The 21,135-nt window shown below is 49.6% G+C and overlaps 1 protein-coding gene across 6 annotated transcripts in view; it reads left to right on the top strand.

Moving 5' to 3' along the window:
- The window catches only part of FLNC (filamin C), an 83,177-nt gene that overhangs the window by 56,691 nt on the left and 5,351 nt on the right, over positions 1–21,135 (top strand). For 2 of the 6 annotated variants that reach the window (XM_081956763.1, XM_081956761.1), the window contains 15 exons: positions 1,303–1,550; positions 2,608–2,706; positions 4,943–5,042; positions 7,080–7,220; positions 8,075–8,203; positions 10,281–10,454; positions 11,445–11,606; positions 13,144–13,347; positions 14,262–14,414; positions 14,674–14,796; positions 15,782–16,024; positions 17,594–17,863; positions 18,813–18,950; positions 19,143–19,258; positions 19,908–20,040. In XM_081956763.1, coding sequence (XP_081812889.1) covers positions 1,303–1,550; positions 2,608–2,706; positions 4,943–5,042; positions 7,080–7,220; positions 8,075–8,203; positions 10,281–10,454; positions 11,445–11,606; positions 13,144–13,347; positions 14,262–14,414; positions 14,674–14,796; positions 15,782–16,024; positions 17,594–17,863; positions 18,813–18,950; positions 19,143–19,258; positions 19,908–20,040 — 2,433 coding nt within the window. The remainder of the gene's footprint in view (positions 1–1,302; positions 1,551–2,607; positions 2,707–4,942; positions 5,043–7,079; positions 7,221–8,074; positions 8,204–10,280; positions 10,455–11,444; positions 11,607–13,143; positions 13,348–14,261; positions 14,415–14,673; positions 14,797–15,781; positions 16,025–17,593; positions 17,864–18,812; positions 18,951–19,142; positions 19,259–19,907; positions 20,041–21,135) is intronic. The other 4 variants (XM_081956764.1, XM_081956762.1, XM_081956766.1 and 1 more) reach the window with 2 other exon arrangements.

Below are 21,135 nucleotides of genomic sequence, written 5' to 3'. Positions count from 1 at the left end.
TTCTGGAATCTTCTTATTCTAGATAGATGCCAATTGAGTCCTCTCCCCCCCCACCCCCCAATGCTTTTATCATTCAAGTCCACAAACTTTATTTGAGACTATTTCTCATTATTCCTAGTTTTACTTTAACTCCACTTGCTGGACTGAGACATTGGCCAAGTTGGATCGTGGCCATTTTCGTTGACACCTGATGTGATAGCGGCCCAGCATTTCTTTCATCCCCGCCTCTGAACCTAACCCTACCTCAGTGGTCCCATGATGTAGGAGAAGGAATGGGCAAAGCTGGGAGTGTGTGGAGTGAAAATAGGAATCAGTTTAGAATCCCTACGTAGTCACAAGCCAACTAAGTCCAACTGCCTTTGAATGCCATCAACCCTTATTTAACTCTAACAAGGTCCTGGCTGTTAGTTGAGAACATTCCTGTGCGGAGGAATCTTTTAGTAAAAAGGAGTGGTGCAGTGGCCTAGAGGTGGAGCTCTCACCTCACAATCGGGAGGCTGTGAGTTCAATTCTAAGTAGAGGCAGATTTCTCTCTCTCTGGGCACAATGAGAATATATCTGCCAAACAAAACTCCGCATTGGCAACAGGGAAGGGCATCCGGCCAGTAAACACTCAGCTCCATTCAGTTGCCCAGGCTCCATCCCCCGCAAGGGATTATGGGGTCTTTAAAAGAGGAGGATGACGATTAACTAGAGTTTTTAACATGAATTTATGATTAGACTTACGACTGCTTGCTTAATGGCCGTTTGAAATTACAATGGATCTCTCCAATCCAGATTTGACATTCAGATGGTCAGCTCCACCCACCTAGGGTCACATGAACACCTTGGCAACCCCCCCCCCATTTTCAGCATCCCAGTTGCAATGGTTTTTGGTGCAATTTGTGGTCGTTCAGTGAATCTATTATACTCAAAGAGGGTTTTGTTGGCTTTTTTGCCAGAAACTGGTGCTTATTTTCAGTTTTCAAGAAAAAAAAACATCCATTGGATATAATGGATTCATTTAATGACCAACACATTCGCTTAACAATTGCTGTGTTCATTTAACGATGGTGATGTTCGCTTAAGCTTACACTGAGAATATATCTGCTGAATGAAACTCCGCATTGGCAACAGGGAAGGGCATCCGGCCATTCAAACACTCTGCTAGCTCCATTCAGTTGCCCACACTCCACCCGGCAAGAGATTAGGGGGTCGTTAGTAAGACGTCTTCTTACAGCTTCACCTGTAGACTTGGTCTTCAGGGCTGGACAGGTGTGGCCTCTGGGCTTGGCTGCAATCATTGTCTTCCTTTCTCCGTAGGAGCGTGCCTTGGTCCCACCATCCAGATTGGAGAGCAGACAGTGATCACGGTGGACGCCAAAGCCGCGGGGAAGGGCAAAGTGACCTGCAAGGTCTCCACGCCTGACGGGGCCGAGCTGGATGTCGACGTGGTGGAGAACCACGACGGGACTTTTGACATCTATTACACGGCTCCTGAGCCTGGCAAATACGTCATCACCATCCGTTTCGGAGGCGAGCAGATCCCCAACAGCCCTTTTCACGTGGTGGTGAGTACAGGATCTGCCCAGACAATTATGTCACGAAAACGTTGGAAATGCCAAAAGCACACGGAACCTATTGCCACATATGGTGGACGTCTCAGGCGGCCAAAAAGTATTGGGAAAAGATTAAAAATTGGTTGGAATCGATAACAGGAGTCCAAATTGATTGGAAACCTGAGGTGTTCCTATTAGGAATAATGACGACCAAATATATATAAAAAAAGAGACTTTGTATTTAATTCTACACATAATGACGGCGGCAAGAATTGCTTTCGCTCAGAAATGGAAAAATAAACTGATACCAAACGAAATAATAAGAAAGGTTCTGGACTGTGCCGAGATGGACAAATTAACCAAAGAAATTCAGGGAAAGAAAGAGACAGAATATTACCAGGCAGGGGTCGGCCAACTTAAAGACTCAAAGAGCCATTGGGACCCCTTTCCCACAGGAAAGAAAATACCGGGAGCCCCAAAGGTCCTAACCGGAAGCCCCCCGTTCAATTCCGGAGCTGACCGGAAGTCCAGTTCCCCCACCATAGAGTCTCCTCCTAGCGCGGCGTCCTTTTCCCCCTACCTGTCCTAACCGAAAGCCCCATCAATTGTGGGGACAACTGGAAAACCCTCCCCTCGCCATAGAGTCTTCTCCTGGCGCACTCTGCTTCTCCCCCCCCCCCCCCCCTCGGAAGCTCCTCTCAAGATTGTGGTGCCGACCGGTGACGGAGCCGTAGCAGAGGGAGGAAAGGGCCGCATGCGGCTCCAGAGCCGCAGTTTGCTGTCCCCTGGTATAGGTGGTTGGAGGAAAGAAAGAAAGATTGATAAAAGAATCTAACAAAGTTGAAAACTAGAAATTAAGGAGGATTTTCATATATATAAGTACTCAAGAGAAATTAAACTTATCAGAGGTAAACAACACCCAGAGCTCCTCTGGCTGTGTTTGGTGGCCCACCCCACAGCTGTCCATCTCTATCCCAGCCGCTGTCCGATGCAGCCAGGCTGTGGGGTGAAAAGGGCTCTCCAGATGCAATCAGGACCATCCTCTGACGTCTCCCTTGCTTCCCGCCAGGCCTGCGACTCCATTCCTCAGGTTGACGAGCCCTGCGAATCCAACCAGCTTCACCAGATCTTCCCGATGCGCCACCCTGGTGGCTTCGCTCCACACTGGGTACCAGGACTGGGTCCTTCCTTGCCTTTGCCTCCGCTCACCTTCTCTCTCTCTCTCTTTCTGTCTCGGAAAGGAGGGTCCCCCTGTCTCCCCTGCCCAATGCCAAGAGGGTCCTCAGGATACAAGACAAGACAATAGCAGAGTTGGAAGGGACCTTGGAGGTCTTCTAGTCCAACCCCCTGCTCAAGCAGGAGACCCCATACCATTCCAGACAAATGATTATCCAATCTCCCCTTAAAGACTTCCAGTGTTGGGGCATTCACAACTTCTGGAGGCAACTTCTGTTCCACTGATTGATTGTTCTCACTGTCAGGAAATTTCTCTTCAGTTCTAAGTTGCTTCTCTCCTTCATTAGTTTCCACCCATTGCTTCTTGTTCTGCCCTCAGGTGCCTTGGAGAATAGCTTGACTCCCTCTTCTTTGTGGCAACCCCTGAGATATTGGAAGACTGCTATCATGTCTCCCCTAGTCCTTCTTTCTCTTAAGCTAAACATACCCAGTTCCTGCAACTGTTCTTCATATGTTTTAGTCTCCAGTCCCCTAATCATCTTTGTTGCTCTTCTCTGCACTCTTTCTAGGGTCTCCACATCTTTTTTACATCGTGGCGACCAAAACTGGATCCCGTATTCCAAGTGTGGCCTTACCAAGGCCTTATAAAGTGGTATTAACCCTTCACGTGATCTTGATTCTGTCCCTCTGTTGATGCAGCCTAGAACTGTGTTGGCTTTTTTGGCAGCTGCTGCACACGGCTGGCTCCTATTTAAATGGTTGTCCACTAGGACTCCACGATCCCTCTCACAGTTACTACTGTTGAGCAAGGTACCACCTATACTGTACCTGTGGATTCCGTTTTTCTTGCCTAGATGTAGAACCTTACTTTGATGTGGCGGAAGGAATCAAGGCGGCAACCACGATGTGCCGTTGAAGCTCTGCCAACTTTTGATGGGCAACACAGAGAGCTTCCGTTGCACGCCTTCAGCCGCCATCTTGAGTTTTTTGGGCACTTCCTGCAGATGCCCCTGGCCAAGGCCAAGCTCCAGTCTTGGTTTTTCCTCAAACATTTCTCTTCTCCCTCCCCCTCCCACCCTTCCCAGAGGTCTGATAGCATGAGATGATAGGAGTCTATTTGAGGGGCTGCCACAAAGAAGAGGGAGTCCAGCTATTCTCCAAAGCCCCCGAGGGCAGGACAGGAAGCAACGGATGGAAACCCATCAAGGAGAGAAGAAACCTAGAACTAAGGAGAAACTTCCTAAAAGTGAGCACAATTCACCAGTGGAACAGCCTGTCACCAGACATTATGGGTGCTCCATGGAGGTTTTCAAGAAAAGATTGGATAACCATTTCTTCAGAATGGTTTGGGGCAGGGATGAAATCCAGCTGGTTCTGACCAGTTCTGGAGAACCGGTAGTGGAAAGTTTGAGTAGTTCGGAGAACCGGCAAATACCATCTGTGGCTGGCCTCGCCCCCATCTATCCTCTGCCTCCCGAGTCCCAGCTGATTGGGGGAGAATGGGGATTTTGCAGTATCCTTCCCCTGCCACGCCCACCAAGCCACGCCCATAGAACCGGTAGTAAAAAAATTTGATTTTCACCACTGGACAGGACCGCGTTTCACCTTTACGGCCACTGTGGCATCCCCCTGGCCACGTGATCAATACTCACACTCTTAGCAACTGACTCGTATTTATGACAGTTGCAGTGTCTTGGGGTCCACTTTGGCCACCTTCTGACCCACAACGTCCACGGGGATGCTGGATTCACGTAACAACGATGTTACTAAGCTGACAAGGGCAGGGATTCACTTAACCAACATGGCAAGAAAGGTCGTAAAATGGGTCAAAGCTCAAGTCACAGCTGCCTCGCTTAGCGACTGAAAATTTGGACTCGGTTGCGGTCGTAACTCGAGAACTACCTGAGCAGTGCCTAGCTGAATGCAATGGTAGAAATCCAGCTGTTTTGTCAAGGCAGGGGCCACTAATCCAGGAAGCCGTTCCTGGATGCCCCCAAACGCCCTTTCAGTGTGTCCTGGACCCTTGTTTTTTTTGGGGGGGGTGTCATTGGTCTCCTTTCTTCCAGCCTCTGCACCCCAAGATTGTTTCGGCTTCCAACTCTTTCTTTTCAGTTTGCCTCGTCTTGGGGTGCTCTTTCGCTCTCTCTCGGGCCCCCTCCTTCTCAATCTGGACTTAGTCTCTCTTTTCCCCCCTTCTCCCCCGTTTCCTCTCTTCCCCTCCACGCCAGGCCACGGATGAGCCCGTCGCCCCACCAGAGAGCGTGGACGCCATGCTGCGGCCTTTCAATCTGGTCATCCCCTTCGCCGTGCAGAAGGGAGAGATCACAGGTAGCCTGTCCGTCTGTCTGGGGATTGGGGTGTAAAGGGCAGGGGGACCACGATGTGGAAGCACAGAGTGGAGTTTTGGGGGATGGGGGTGGGTGGGTCGAGCCGTATTGTCTTGGAATCACTTCTGAGTTTCTGCATTATAGGTAATCCTTGAGTTACAAACGTTCGTTTAGTGACTCCTTTACGGTCACCTATGAATAGAAGAGAAGAGAAGAGAATAAGAAGAGAAGAGAAAAGAGAAGAGAATAGAAAATTAATAGAAGAGAATAACAGAGAAGAGAATAAGAAGAGAAGAGAAAATAGAACAGAACATAAAATAGAGTAGAATAGGAATAAAATAGAATAGAATAAAATAGAATAACAGAATAGCAGAGAAGAGATAAGAAGAGAAAATAGAATAGAACAGAAAATAGAAGAGAAGAGAGTAGAAGAGAAGAGAAGAGAAGAGAAAATAGGAATGGAATAGAATAGAATGAGAAGAGAAAAGAGAAGAGAAGAGAAGAGAAAATTAAAAGAGAAGAGAAGAGAATAACAGAAGAGAATAAGAAGAGAAGAGAAAATAGAGTAGAACAGAAAATAGAATATAGTAGAATAGTAGAAAATAGGAATAGAATAGAATAGATAATAGAATAGAATAACAGAGAATGGCAGAGAAGATAATAAGAAGAGAAAATAGAATAGAACAAAATAGAATAGAATTATTTATTGGCCAAGTGTGATTAGAGGATGCTAAATAAGCAATCAAAATCATACCGGGATACTAAATAAAACAATATAAATTTTAAAGATACAAGCAACAAGGTTGTAGTCGTAAGTGGGAGGAAATAGGTCATAGGAAGGATGAGAAGTCTAACAGTAATACAGGCTTAGTAAATAGTTCGACAGTGTTGTGGAAATTAGTTGTTTAGCAGAGGGATGGCATTGGGGGAAAAACTTTAATTTGGGCTGAGAAATCCCCCTTAAAAGGGGAACATTTTTGGTGCTTTGTCACTTCCTGCCAAGGTTTCAGTGGAACTGGGATGCCATGATTTTTAATTAACTTTAACATTGATTGTGTAATTCAGCCTTGACGGTCCAAAGAAGTTTATATATACAGACTCCCCATAGGCATTTATATATACGGGTTTTTAAGGTTTTCCCATTTTACTTGTACACCATAAGGCATGGGCTGTTTGAATAACCGGATGGGTAGATTAAAATGAAATAAATGACGAAAGGAAATTCGGTTCAAGAGATGAAATCAATAATCCCAAGAGAAAAACGAGAGAGGGGCCAGGATCCGAGGTGGCTGAGCCGAAACGGAGATGGAGAGAGAGAGAGTGGGAGCCTTGACTGTTTGTGGTTTTTTGCTAGGGCAGCTCAATAGAACCTCCACACCTAGAGGCAGTCTACCTTTGCGTTCGTAGGGTGGGGTTTGTGGATTTCACCCACACACACACACACAGACACACCTCCCACAACTGCATTCTGGGATTGCACAATGAACCATTGTTGAAAACCAGCATTCCGCTGTTCCATTCCTTCCCAGGATGCCTTTGGAATATACCGTAGCATCTGGAGGCATCGGGTTTAAAAAAAAAATATCTGGGAAACACAGCTGGGAGAAAAGGTGGGGCAGCCAAAAGCAGACAGACAGGTAAATCTTGCCAGCCCCACCCACCTCTAGCCCCGCCCAGGTTCAGCTCCCCCTCCCCCACCTGCCGCTTCCAATCAGCCTTCCTTGGACTCTAGATAGATAGGTTGAAGTCAGCCCAGAAATGGGCAATGTTACCCAACTACAACTCCCAGCATCCCTCACTGTTGCCCAGATTGGGATGCTGGGAGTTGTAGTTTGGGGGAGGTTTCCCCCCACAACTGGCTAGTCCCATTCTCAGCCCAGAAGTGGGAAATGCTTCTGAACCACAACACCCAGCATCCCTCACTTTGGCCAACCCAGGCTGCTGGGAGTTGTAGTTTGGGTAGGCTAGTCCCATTCTTAGGGATGGAAGTCACCATGGTTTGGGGGTCTCATCCGCCTGTTTTCTTCCTGCTCTGCAGGGGAGGTCAGGATGCCTTCAGGCAAGACGGCGCATCCACACATCACGGACAATAAGGACGGGACAGTGACGGTCAAATATGCCCCCACAGAGAAGGGGCTGCATGAGATGGACATCAAATACGACAGCAACCACATTCCAGGTGGGTCAGATTGGTTCCTGGGGAGCGTAAGTGCCTGCATTCACACAACATGCTTTACCCAGGTTCTGAATTCACCCATTTTCTCAGTTCGTCCCCTGCACCACAGCCAACAAACCAACCAGGCTGGGCTAACATTCGCTACCCGAATGTCTCAAGAGCCAACCCAACCCATGTTAGCATGTTGTGTGAATGCAGGGCTAGGTTTGGCAGTGCCCTGGGCAAGTAAGCAGGTGGCATCAAATCAGCTGCTTTGGACACCGGCCAAAATGTTTTACAGGCGCTGAAAATTGAGCAGGAGTTTAGAAGTTTAGAATTTCTGTTTAGATCAGTGTTTTTCAACGTTGGCTTTGAGATGGGTAGACTTCCTCCCAGAATTCTCCAGTCGTATTAAGTGCCCCCATCTTAAAGTTGCTGAGCTGGCTGAGGAATTCTAGGAGTTGAAGTCCCCCCACTTCAAACAATGCCGGCTGGAGAATTCTGGGAGTTGGAGTCCACCCCTCTTAAAGTAACCAACATCAAGAATCACCAGCCAGAAGAATGAAAACAGACTATATCTGGGTGCACACGTTATGTTAAACCCACTTTATTAAACTATAGTTTGTTAAACAAAAAAGACCTCGCTGGAACAAGATCCTCTTTAAGTGGAAATGTGGATGGCGGCTTGCCAGAGCTTCTCCTCCAGATCCCACCCTGATCAGGCGGCTAGATGACCTCTAAGTTCCCATCCAACTCCAGGACTTTCAGAAAGATTGGCTTATTTCCTACAGCTCCTCCTTGCTCCATGTCTGAAAACGGCAGGCTGCCGAGGATTATGGGATGGGCCCCTGAGTCCATTGCTTTTTCCCCCAAAACAGGCAGCCCCCTCCAATTTTACGTGGATGCTATCAACGCCCGCCACGTTAGCGCCTACGGACCAGGGTTGAGCCACGGCATGGTGAACAAACCCGCGACCTTCACCATCGTCACCAAGGATGCCGGCGAAGGTGAGTGCCCTGTACCACGTGCGCAAAACGTGGTCAGAGAGTCATGAAGTGTTCCCAAGAGGGTCCCAAGGAAAGGCAATCAATCTTTAATTTGAAAGGTGCCACAGGGTCAGGATCCACTGGTTCAAAAACACACCAGTGTCAGCGTGACCAATCAGACCTAGTGGTGGGTTGCTCTCGGTACGCACCGGTACGGGTGTACCGGTAGTGGAAATCAGCCATATGTTTGCGCACCGGTAGCGGCCGCAGCCTGGCCATGCCCCTGTACTGGTACGGTCCCCTGGCCTGCCCTCACTCGCTCCCCATGCCCGCCCGCTCGCCGCTCTCTCTCTCTCTCTCTCCCCCCCCGCCCATCCACACCATGCTTGCCCCGTCTGCCTACCCGCCTGCCACTCACTGACTCGCTGGCTCGCCGATCACCCCGCCTCTGAGAGCCCTATATATACCGCGGACGGCCCACTTACTACTTTTCCTGGCTTGGCTCTCGCGTTGTCGCTCACTGACTCGATCCTCAATCCTCGCTGACCTTCCGGCTTGCCTGCCAGACCCACAGGCATAGAGTTCAAACTGAGTAGAGGCAACTGTTCGTTTAGTGATAGTTTGAAGTTACAACAGCACTGAAAAAAAGGGACAGGACCCTAAGTCCTAGGATGTTTCACACTTACGACCATTGCAGAGTCCCCGTGGTCACCTGATCACAATTCAGATACTTGGTGACTGGTTCATATTTATGACTGTTGTGTCCCGGAGGGCGGTGGGACGTGTGATCATCCATTTGGGGTGGGGGTAAAAAGAGGAATGAGCTTAGCATCCCTACGTAGCCACAAGCGAATGAAGTGCCACCTCCCTTGAATTCCATGATCTATCCAAGCAGGTGCCGACCGTCCGTTTAGAATAGCAGAATACAGATAGTCCTCGACTTACAACAGTTCACTTAGTGACCATTCAAAGTTACCATGGAGCTGAAAAAAAGTATTATGACCGTTTTTTCACACTTACAACCACTGCATCATCGTCAGGGCCACACATGATCCGAATTCAGACACTTGGCAACTGACTCGTACTTATGACAGTTGCGGTGTCCCCGGGATCCCCTGACACCCCCCCCCCCCTTGGCGACCTTCTGGCTAAATCAGTGGGGAAGCCAGATTCACTTAACAACTGTGCGGCTAACTTATTAGCTGCAATGATTCACTTAGTGACTATGGTGAGAACTGGCTGCTAAAGCAAGGTCATGGCACCCACTTGGAAGTAAATCAGGAGGACTGTAACTCTCAGGGTCTGCCTGGCAAGAACAAAGGATGCTCATCAACAGGAAAGATGCACGTGTAAAGCTTGTAGCAATGATGGGTAGTTAGACAACTTGCAGACCTCAGCTAAAACTTAGGGATGGTGAATGAAATGTCTATTAGAGAACTCCCGGGGCATTCATTAGCCAAGGCTTAGGAATAGGACAGCTAGAGACCAATAGAACAAGTTGCAGAATTATTGCTAAAATGTTTATTAGAGGATATTTCTTGTTATCTCGCCTTCTCCTTTAGTGAAATTGTATAAAGTTTACTTAATCCTTTGTTCATGGCTCTTGGCCTTTTGACCAGGAAACCTTTTCCCTTTCCTTCCCTTTCCAATAAAAAGCAATCAGGAAACCTCAACCTCGTGTCTGGCCTCCATCATTGGCTTCGGCACCAGGATCAGACCCGAATTAGGGACAACAGAATGGTCCTAAAATAGGGCAAAACTCACTTAACCACTCTCTCCCTTAGGAAAAATGGGGATTTTGTGGTCGAGGATTACCTGTACTTTGTTGTTCTCTGCCTATAATACAGGAATCTTCCCAGACTGCCAAATTCACCTGGGAAAGAAAGTCAGATAAAGGTGAAAGGCATTCCGTAGAATCAGATCTTGCCCTCTTGTGTCCCCGTAAGGATTCCAGGCTAATTCCCCACTTGACCCCACCTCCAACTGTGTTCTCGCCAACCCCAAGGAAGCAGACAAGGAGCAACTTTGCTCTCATCCTTAATGAGGATTAAGACTGATCTTCCCTCTTGAAGCTAACCGGCCTCTCCCCCTCCCACAGGAGGCCTGTCCCTGGCTGTGGAGGGCCCGTCCAAGGCCGAAATCACCTGCAAGGACAATAAAGATGGCACCTGCACCGTCTCCTACTTGCCCACGGCTCCTGGCGACTATAACATCATTGTCCGCTTTGACGACAAGCACATTCCTGGCAGCCCCTTCACTGCGAAGATCACAGGTGAGCCTCCTGCTCCCCCTCCCTGCTTTTATATTTAATTCTTATTTCCTTTCCTTTCATTATTTTATTACATTTCATTATTTTATTACATTTCATTATTTTACTTTACTTTATTATTTTATTTTATTATTGTATTGTATTATTGCATTAATTTATTTATCAATTTATCAATTTATCAATTTATCAATTTATCAATTTATCAATTTATCAATTTATCAATTTATCAATTTATCAATTTATCAATTTATCAATTTATCAATTTATCAATTTATCAATTTATCAATTTATCAATTTATCAATTTATCAATTTATCAATTTATTTATCAATTTATTTATCAATTTATTTATCAATTTATTTATCAATTTATCAATTTTCTTTCATAAAACATATGAGGAACAGTTGCAGGATCTGGGTATAGCTATTCTAACAAAGAGAAAGACTCGGGGTGACAGGATAGCAGTCTCCCAAGTATTTGGAATATTTAGAACTAATCAAGGAGAGAAGCAACCTGGAACTAAGGAGAAATTTCCTGTCAGTGAGAACAATTAACCAGTGGAACTGCTTGCCACCAGAAGTTGTGGTTGCTCCATCACTGGAGGTTTTTAAGAAGAGCCTGGGCAGCCATTTGACTGAAATGGTCTAGGGTCTCCTGCTTGAGGAAGGGGTTGGACTAGAAGACCTCCAAGGTCCCTAGTATTTTGTGACTTTTATGTTAGAGATGTTTGTTCAGAATTAACATTGTAGCACCCTATGAATCAGTGGGACAACTTGCTTCCAGAAGTTGTGAGTGCACCAACATTGCAGGTTTTGAAGAGGAGGCTGGACAACCATTTGTCTGGAATGGTGTAGGGTCTCGTGCCTAAGTGGGGGTGGACTAGAAGACCTCTAAGGCCCCATTCTCACTGGGGAAAGGCAGTCGTTCTAATACTTTAGGGAAGTCTTAAACCCCTAAACCTGACCACTTCTCTTTCGCCCTTCTTCTGGCCCAGGGGACGATTCCATGCGCACCTCCCAGCTGAACGTGGGCACTTCCACCGATGTGTCGCTGAAGATCACCGAGAGTGACCTGAGCCTCTTGACCGCCAGCATCCGGGCCCCGTCTGGGAACGAAGAGCCCTGTTTGCTCAAGCGCCTGCCCAACCGCCATATCGGTGAGCCATCTTTTGCGGCGAGTTCAGAACGGACACGCAACCGTGCAAAGAGGAATAGCCTCTGGCGCTGCAGAGAGTTTATAAGCTGCGCAAATCAGGAAGGCAGCCAGAAGAGCAGCAGAGAGACAGGAAAAGAAGCAACCGCTGGCTCTTTGCTGCTCCTAGTGGACATCGGGAGTTTTGCAGTCAGATCTGGTATGCCTAAAAAGAGAACAATAATAGAGGAGAATAACTGGAGCTCAGGATTGAAGTCTTGGGGTCCTTGGTGCTCTTTGAACTTGGTCGTTTTCTTGCAGACGTTCCATTACCACCCCAGGGAATGCGGATGCACTGGGGCGGGGCATGTGGGGGGCACAGACACATGCACAGGGGAGGCAGAGTGCATGCAGTGGGACATGCACACATGCACAGGGAGCGTGCACACATTGCACTTTGGGGGTTCAGGTGCACTTTGGGCGCTCAGTCCGAAGGAGGTTAGCCATCCCTTGTACTCGTGGCTTGGCCTGGCAGTGTTGGTCTCGATAGTTCTTTGATTTGGTTGTTGTTAATCTTTTGATTGTTCGACTGAGTTGGTAGTTCCTTCATTGGGGTATTGTTGACTGCTTGATTGCTGGCCTAGTGTTAACCTTGGTGTTAACCTCTGCTCACCTGAGCCTTGATTGCTGATCTCTCCCCCCCTCCTTTTAGCTGTTAGATCGTCTCTTGGGCATGGTGGCCAGATGTTCTAGAGATGTCCCATTCCAAAGAGACAAAACTAGATAAATTCACCTCTTTACTTAGGACAATTAATCTCGCCTCCTCCGCCTCCATCACTTTCACCCTCCGTTCTTCCTTTGTGGGAATTTGTGTGTGTCTTGTCATGCTGGGGCTCAGGACCCTGGACAGCACCCCGAGGTTCAGGGTAGCTGGTGAAGTATTTTAAAGGAGATTCAGGTTAAGGCCAGGGTTCCAAATAGCATCCAAAATTAAATCAGAGTCCGAGGCAAAAGATTCCTCAAAGTTCCCATTTATTAAGAGAGCCATATTGACACATGTGGGAAAACCTGAATCTGAAAACTTCTCGGTTTTCCCCACCGAGCTGAAAGTTCAAGATCTTGCCCCCACACCCACCAGTCCATCCCACGGTCCAATCTCCCACTGCCATGCTGGCAGTTCCACCCATCCAGTTCTGGTCAGGTGCAGAGGGGCAGAGAGACAAAGGATGACCTTGGCTTTCTAGAAAGAATCTTGTTATGGCTACATCTCATCTCACTCCGCACAATCCCCCCTCCCATTTTCCCACCATAGAAAATGCATAGTAGAATAATAGAAAGTGTGGCAGGCCTGAGGTCCGAAAGAAAAGATGGCTTGCAGACTTGGCAGGTCTCATTTCCCAGAATTCTCTGGGAGTTCCCTTCCCTTCCTCCCTGGCAGTCTGTGTGATTTGATGAAAAAACTCCTGGATTTGGTGAAACTTGTCCTGCGGTTGCCAACTGCCCCAAGCCCCCCTTTGCCCTGGTCCTGCCCTCCCTTCATTTTGCCCTCTGTCTCTCCCCAGGGATCTCCTTCACCCCCAAGGAGGTTGGGGAGCACGTGGTGAGCGTCAAGAAAAGTGGAAAACATGTCACTAACAGCCCCTTTAAGATTATGGTGGGACAGTCAGAAATCGGCGACGCCAGCAAGGTTAAAGTCTCTGGTAAGGGGCTGGTGGAAGGACGCACCTTCGAGATGTCTGAATTCATCGTCGACACCCGGACTGCAGGTGAGGAAAGGGAGGTTGTGACGAAGATTGTGAGGCTGCAAACATAGTAGTAACTGTGAGAGGGATCTTGGAGTCCTAGTGGACAACCATTTAAATAGGAGCCAGCCGTGTGCAGCAGCTGCCAAAAAAGCCAACACATTTTCTAGGCTGCATCAACAGAGGGCTAGAATCAAGATCACGTGAAGTGTTAATACCACTTTATAATGCCTTGGTAAGGCCACACTTGGAATCCTGCATTCAGTTTTGGTCACCACGATGTAGAAGAGATGTGGAGACTCTAGAAAGAGTGCAGAGAAGAGGAACAAAGAGGATGAGGGGACTGGAGACTAAAACATATGAAGAACGGTTGCAGGAACTGGGTATGTCTAGTTTAATAGAAAGAAGGACCAGGGGAGACGTGATAGCATTGTTCCAATATCTCAGGGGTTGCCACAAAGAAGAGGGAGTCAAACTATTCTCCAAGGCACCTGAGGGCAGGACAAGAAGCAATGGGTGGAAACTAATCAAGGAGAGAAGCAACTTAGAACTTAAGAAGAAATTTCCTGACAATGAGAGCAATTAATCAGTGGAACAACTGATTCCACCCATCCAGTTCCAGCCAGGTGCAGAGACAAAAGATGACCTTGACTTTCTAGAAATAATTTTGTTACGGCTACATATCATCTAACTCTGTATAATCCGATAGCAGTCTTCCAATATCTCAGGGGCTGCCACAAAGAAGAGGCATCTGCTAGGAGTTAGATCAGGCTCCCTGGAACTCAAGGGAGGTGGCACTTAGTTTGCTTGTGGCTACGTAGGGATGCTAAGCTGGTTCCTCATTTCACCCCCATTCCCAAATTCCCTCACTCCCACTCCTTCTCAACAAGCTGATATTCAAAGCTTGCGGGGAGAATAAACTGATTTATGGGTTCCAGGCTACGGGGGTCTGGGCCTGTCCATCGAGGGTCCCAGCAAAGTGGACATCAATTGTGAAGATATGGAAGATGGCACTTGCAAAGTCACCTACTCGCCTACCGAGCCCGGAAATTACATCATCAATATTAAGTTTGCTGATAAACACGTGCCAGGTATGTCTGTCCGTCTGTCCCTGGCTTCCTCGTCCCAACCTGTGGGCGAATTTCAAGTTTCTAGCTCTCAGGCTGAAAACTGGGGTAGGGGTGGGGGTGGGGAGATTAGGTCAGTGTTTCCCAAGCTGGGTAAGTTTAAAGAGAGTGGACTTCAACTCCCAGGATTCCCCAGGTGCAGCAACCCTGGGTCCTTCAGCTGCTGGCTGGGATGGAGGCTCCAGGCTGTTGAGGTAACCACTAGTCTTGCTGACCCTTTCAGGAAGCCCCTTCACTGTGAAGGTGACCGGAGAGGGACGGATGAAGGAGAGCATCACTCGCCGGCGCCAGGCACCTTCCATCGCCACCGTGGGCAGCACCTGTGACCTGAACCTCAAGATCCCAGGTAAGGAGGCTGCTGGCAAGTCAGGGGCTCCAGAGGTTGGTGCTAAGTCAGGAGAGGCTGGCCACATCTGGGGCATCTCCCCCCAGGAGGGAATCCTTTAAAGGCTGGGCGGTCCAAGGTGGCCCACTCAAAAGCCATGGGCAGCCCCCACCTCTTTGTCCCACTTTCTAACTGGCTTCCTCCTCCTCCTCTTCCTTCCTCTTCCTTCCTTCCTCCTCCTTCCTCCTCCTCTTTCTTTCTCCTTCCCTCCTTCTCTTCCTCCCCCTTCTCCTTGTTATCCTCCCCCTCCCCTTCCTCCTCCTCCTCCTTTCTTCTTCCTTCTCTTCCCCCTTCTCTTCCTCCTTCCTCCTCTTCTTCCTCCCACTCTTCCTTCCTGCTCCTTCCTCTTCTTCCTTTCTCCTCCTTCCTCCTCTTTCTTCCTCTTCCTCCTCCTCCTCTTCCTTTCTCCTTCCTTCCTTCTCTTCCTCTCTCTCCTCCTTGTTATCCTCCCCCTTCCTCCTCCTCCTCCTTTCTTCTTCCTTCTCTTCCTCATTCTCCTCCTCCTTCCTCCTCTTCTTCCTCCCCCTCCTCTTCCTTCCTGCTCCTTCCTCTCCTTCCTTCTCCTCTTCCTTTCTCCTTCTCCTTCCTCCTCCTCTCCTCCCTCCCCTTCCTCCTCCTCTTTTTCCTTCCTCCTCCACCTCCTTCTCCTCCTCTTCCTTTCTCCTTTTCCTCCCTCCCTCTCTTCTTCCTCCTCTTCCTCCTTCCCCATCCTCTTTCTCCTTCCTCCTCACCTCCTCCTTCCTTTCTCTCCTATTCTCCCTCCTCCTCATTATCCTCCCCTTCCTCCTCCTCCTTTCTTCTTCCTTCTCTTCCTCATTCTCCTCCTCCTTGCTCTTCTTCTTCCTCCCGCTCCTCCTTCTATCTCCTTATCCTCCTCCTTCCTCTCCTCCTTCCTTCCTCTTCCTTTCTCCTTCCTCCTTCTTCCCCCTCATGGCTGCTGGCGCAGGGAATTGGTTCCAGATGGTCTCGGCCCAGGAGCGTTTGACTCGCACTTTCACACGCAGCAGCCACACTTACACGCGCACCGAGCGGACGGAGATCAGCAAGACGCGCGGCGGGGAGACCAAGCGCGAGGTGCGGGTGGAAGAGTCCACGCAAGTGGGCGGGGACCCCTTCCACAACGTCTTCGGCGAGTTCCTCGGCCGCGAGAGCCTCGGCTCCTTTGGCAGCATCGCCCGGACCCAGGAGGGTGCGTGGGCCTTGCCGGTGTGCCGTGCGCTCGCTCGCTTGTGCCCGTGGGCCTCGCACCCACAGGGAGCATGGGGGGGGGGAGGGAGGACACGGCAGTGTGTGAATTGCATGCCAGCCTCACTCGGGCAGGAAGAGGCGCTGAACTGGCACAAGGGCTTCCCCACTGGACTGGAGGTCAATTTGAGGGCTGGGTCAGAGTCACACGAGAAGATTCCCCTGGCTTTGTCTCCTTGGAATAGTTTTATCTGTCCATTCTGAGTAATGCTTCTCTACCTTGGCAAGTTTAAGCGGGGGGTGGACTTCAACCCTTAGAATTCCCGACTTCAACCCCTAGAATTCCCGACTTCAACCCCCAGAATTCCCGACTTCAGCTCCCAGAATTCCCAACTTCAACTCCCAGAATTCCCAACTTCAGCTCCCAGATTTCTCAACTTCAATTCCCAGAATTCCCGACTTCAACTCCCAGAATTCCCGACTTCAACTCCCAGAATTCCCGACTTCAACTCCCAGAATTCCATAGCCAGCAAGCTTTAGAATTCTGGGAGTTGAAGTCCACACTGCTTAAAATTGTCCAGATTGGGAAAGGGGGATTCGGAGCTGGAAAGTGGTTTCCAATTTGACCTGATCAACCCATTGGCCAAGCTGAAATGTCCCAAGCGCTTTTAAAAAAACCCAAATTATTGACCATGTAAACACAGTTAGTCCTTGAGATACGACCGTATGTGAGCCTGGCGATTGTGGTTCTAACCGTGACAGTTGTAAAGCAGGTCACCATGTCCCCAGACCTGATGGGATGGCTTTTTTCATGACGGTCGTTAAGCGAGTGCAAGTTGTGAAGTGAGCACCACCGTGATTGGAAGCAAAATGCTGCTTTACAACAAGACCGTCCCAAATTGTGGTCACGTCACTGGAGCAGGGAGGACAATTCACCAGTGGAACAGCTTGCCACCTGACGTTATGGGTGCTCCATCATGGGGGTTTTTAAAGAAGAGGTTGGACAGCCATTAGTCTGGAATAGTATAGGGTTTCCACTCTTAGTAAGGGGTTGGACTGGATGACCTCTGCGGTCCCTTCCAACTCTGCTATTTCACATTCGGTCTCTTCTATGCATGCTGCTTTTGGGAATGCTGTGTTTTTGCCCTCGGTCCAACAATGTCCCTTTTACTAAACGTTGGCTAACCCCCCCCCCCCTGAACCCCCAAAGACATTTAATCAAGGTAAAAAGTTTGCCTCTTGTTTGTGAGTGAATCCTACTAACGTTTGTATGCCTTTCCATTTGTGTTCCTGTGTGTTTTTGGCACTGGCGGGAAATTATTTGACGTGTATTTCAACACGGAATGAAGGACAGGCGTGGCAAAACTTGGGAGGTCCAAGAACCGAGGAAAAAGTTCCCCCTGATGTTGAAAAAAAACCCGGAAGCCCTGAAGTCTCTTGAGGACTAGAAGCATGTTTGAAAGAGACTGCATGGCTGGGGAGGAAAAGGAGGGGGGGCGCTTTTGAGGTGGGGTGGATTGCCTTGTCCGGCTTCACTGCCTGACCGTCCTGTGCTCTTTTCTGTCCCTCGCAGGGGAGGCCGGACTCCAAGCCATGACCGCTCAAGTGACTAGTCCCTCGGGAAAGATGGCCGAAGCGGAAATCCTCGAGGGAGAAGACAGCGCCTACTCGGTGCGCTTTGTGCCCCAGGAGATGGGCTCCCACACCGTCAACGTCAAATATCGGGGGCAGCACGTGCCCGGCAGCCCCTTCCAGTTCACCGTGGGGCCGTTGGGGGAAGGGGGCTCTCACAAAGTACGCGCAGGAGGGCCTGGCTTGGAGAGGGCCGTGGCCAGCGTGCCAGGTAAGGGCATGGCTTTGAACCCCCTTTCTTTTCCTCCCAACTGAATTGGATTGAAAAACCCACCCTGGCTCTGAAGAGGCCAGGAAGCCGATGCCGGCATCCTTGAGGACTAGCAGCCTGCTTTGGTTGGTTTGAATTGAGCAGCATGAATTCGGGATGCAGGGCCTGTGATCCTGGATCTCTGGACACTTGGAAGCTGATGGCCAACCTGGTCGGTCTCTGTTCTGGGAGGCTCCGCAGTTGAAAATGCCCAGATGTAGAAGGGGGCCCTGCCCCCCTTTTTAAGCACCTGTTGCAGAGGCGGCTTCTATTGCGCAGCTGTATCCGCCATCTTGACTTTTCTGACCCTCCCTGGGCATCAGTGCTAGGAACAGAGATGGCACGGCTGAACTGGGAGGGTTTATGCCCCCCGTTTCTTCTGCCCCTAAGTGGGCTGCCAGAGTAAAAAGATTCATTATTAGAGGGAATTAATTAACCGTCGTCTTTTCTGGTTGGGGAATTGTCACCCAGCAATCTTCCTTCCTTCCTTCCTTCCTTCCTTCCTTCCTTCCTTCCTTCCTTCCTTCCTTCCTTCCTTCCTTCCCAATCACTTTCTCCCCCCCCATTCCTCTTTGTCTCCTTCCTTCCTCCCTCCCCTTTCCTTCTTCCTCCTTCCTCTCCCTCCTCTACCTCTCCTCCTTCCCTTTTTCCTTCTCTCCTTTCTTCCTCCCTCCCTTTTCACCTTCCCTCTTTCTCCTTCCTTCCCTCCCTCCCCTCTTTCTCCTTCCCTTTTTCCTTCCTTCTCCCTCTCTCCCCTCCCTCTCTCCTCCTTCCCTTTTTCCTTCTCTTTTCTTCCTCCTCCTTTTCCCCCTCCCCTCTTTCTCCTCCCTCCCTCCCTCCCTCCCTCTCCTCCTTCCCTTTCCCCTCCCTCCCTCCCTGACTCTCTGCTGACTCCCTGCTCTCTTCCCAGCTGAATTCAGCATTTGGACCCGAGAGGCCGGGGCTGGGGGTCTCTCCATTGCGGTGGAGGGGCCTAGCAAGGCCGAGATTGCCTTTGAGGACCGGAAGGACGGGTCCTGCGGAGTCTCGTACGTGGTCCAAGAACCAGGTAGCTATCGGGATACTTTGGGGTCAAGCCAGGCCAAACACCCAGGGCCTACAACGATTTTAAAACGAGGTCAAAGCCGGGCTGTCCAGAAAGCTCAGAGGCTCCTTCCTTCCTTCCTTCCTTCCTTCCTTCCTTCCTTCCTTCCTTCCTTCCTTCCTTCCTTCCTTCCTTCCTTCCCCTCTCCTCCGCCAGGTGACTATGAGGTCTCCATCAAGTTCAACGATGAACACATCCCGGACAGTCCATTTGTGGTCCCCGTGGCCTCGCTCTCGGACGATGCCCGGCGCCTGACCGTCACCAGCCTCCAGGTAGCCGATGGAGGGGAAGGGTTGTAGTTCAGGGCTGACCTGGGGGGACCTGGGGGGTCTCTGAGCTGGGTGGGTTTTCTTGCAGACGTTTCATGACCCAACTAGGGAACATCATCAGGGCTAGGAAAGCAGGGGGGTTGGGGAGAGGAGGAAGAAGAAGGGGAGAAGAAGGAGAAGGGATGGAAGCGAAAGAGATGTAAAATTAATGCATAATGAATAGATAGAAAGTCTAACAAAAGGAAATGATATATATTTAGAAAGTACTGGAGTTGTGAATATTGTATATATTATCAAAATGAGCAGTTATGAAATTTCGTCTCAGGATCCAAGTAGGTAACACGATCAGTGCTAGAAGGGAGAGGGGTTTGTGGAAAGGAGGAACAGGAAGGGGAGGAGTATGAGGAGGAGAAGAAGGGAAAGAAGGAGAGGAGAAGGGGAAGGAGAAGTGGAGGAAGAAAGGGAGAGGGAGTTATAAAATGGGTCAGATTCACTTCACAAACGTCTCACTTAGCAACGGAAACGTTGGGCCTTAATTACGGCCGTATGTCAAGGACTACCTGTACCCTGGCAGGAAGCTGGGGAAGGTTGGGGCCTGGTACGGGGTGTGAATCTAACTCGCTGCTGCGTTCCGGTGGTTTTTTTGTTGCAGGAAACGGGTCTGAAGGTGAGCCAGCAGGCTTCCTTCGCGGTGCAGCTGAACGGAGCTCGCGGCGTGATCGATGCCAAAGTCCACACGCCCTCCGGCCTGGTGGAAGAGTGTTACGTCTCCGAGTTGGACAGCGGTGGGTGCCAACTTAGGGCGGTGGGCCCCAACCTTGGGGGGGGGGGCACCAGGGATCCGTTCCGTGGAGAGAGGTTTTTCCGTGGACCGATGGGGACGGGGTTTCGTGCACCTCCTGCATCCCACGGATGGGGCTTCGCTTGTTTGCGCGGACCGGTTTCCGGCATGTCGCGGCCTGATGCTGGTTCCTGGACCTGGGATTGGGGACCCCTGTGTGAGACTGTCGTTGCAAAGTGAGGCCGTCCAGATACGTTCCCTTCCCACCATTTTCAGCCATGGGCGTCATAATTTTCAGCATTCCCCCCCCCCCATTTTTTATTAGCTTAGAGCAGGTGTGTCAAGGGCCTTGGGTCGGATCCAGCCCATGGGGTGCTTAGGTCTGGCCTGGAAACAGCCAAGGACCGGCCCACGGTGTCTCAGCCAGTGAAAATGGGGGGCAGGGAGGCCACGCATGTCCCCCTGGGCTCTGCTTTTTCTGGCAGAGGGGTAATGAAGCAAACTAAAAACAAAACAAAGAAGAAAAAGTAGAAAAGGAAGGAAGGAAGGAAGGAGAATGAAGAGGGAAGGAACAAGAAGAGAAGGAAGGAAGGAAGGAAGGAAGGAAGGAGAAGAGGGAAAAAACAAGAAGAAGAAAAGGAAGGAAGGAAGGAAGAATGAGGAGGGAAGGAACAAGAAGAGAAGGAAGGAAGGAAGGAAGGAAGGAAGGAAGAGGGAACAAGAAGAAAAGGAAGGAAGGAGGGAAGGAAGGAAGGAAGGAAAAAGAATGAAGAGGGAAGGAACAAGAAGAAAAGCAAGGAAGAAAGGAGAATGAAGAAGGAAAGAACAAGAAGAAGAAAAGGAAGGAAGGAAGAAGGAAGAAAGGAAAATAAAGTGGGAAAGAACAAGAAGAAAAGGAAGGAAGGAAGAAGGAAGAAAGGAAAATAAAGTGGGAAAGAACAAGAAGAAAAGGAAGGAAGGAGAATGAAGAGGGAAGGAACAAGAAGAAAAGGGAGGGAGGGAGATTCTAATGAGAGGCAGGGAGGATCGGAGGGAAGTCCTGCCTTAACACTTGGCCACCAGAGGTACCCCTGACCCAAGTGCCATGTCACGTCCACCA

Source organism: Natrix helvetica (assembly GCF_964273705.1).
Source record: "Natrix helvetica genome assembly, chromosome: 6".
NCBI classification, from domain to species: domain Eukaryota; kingdom Metazoa; phylum Chordata; class Lepidosauria; order Squamata; family Natricidae; genus Natrix; species Natrix helvetica.
Note: the sequence above shows the minus strand (reverse complement) of the source record. Positions and strands in the feature narration are given on the sequence as shown.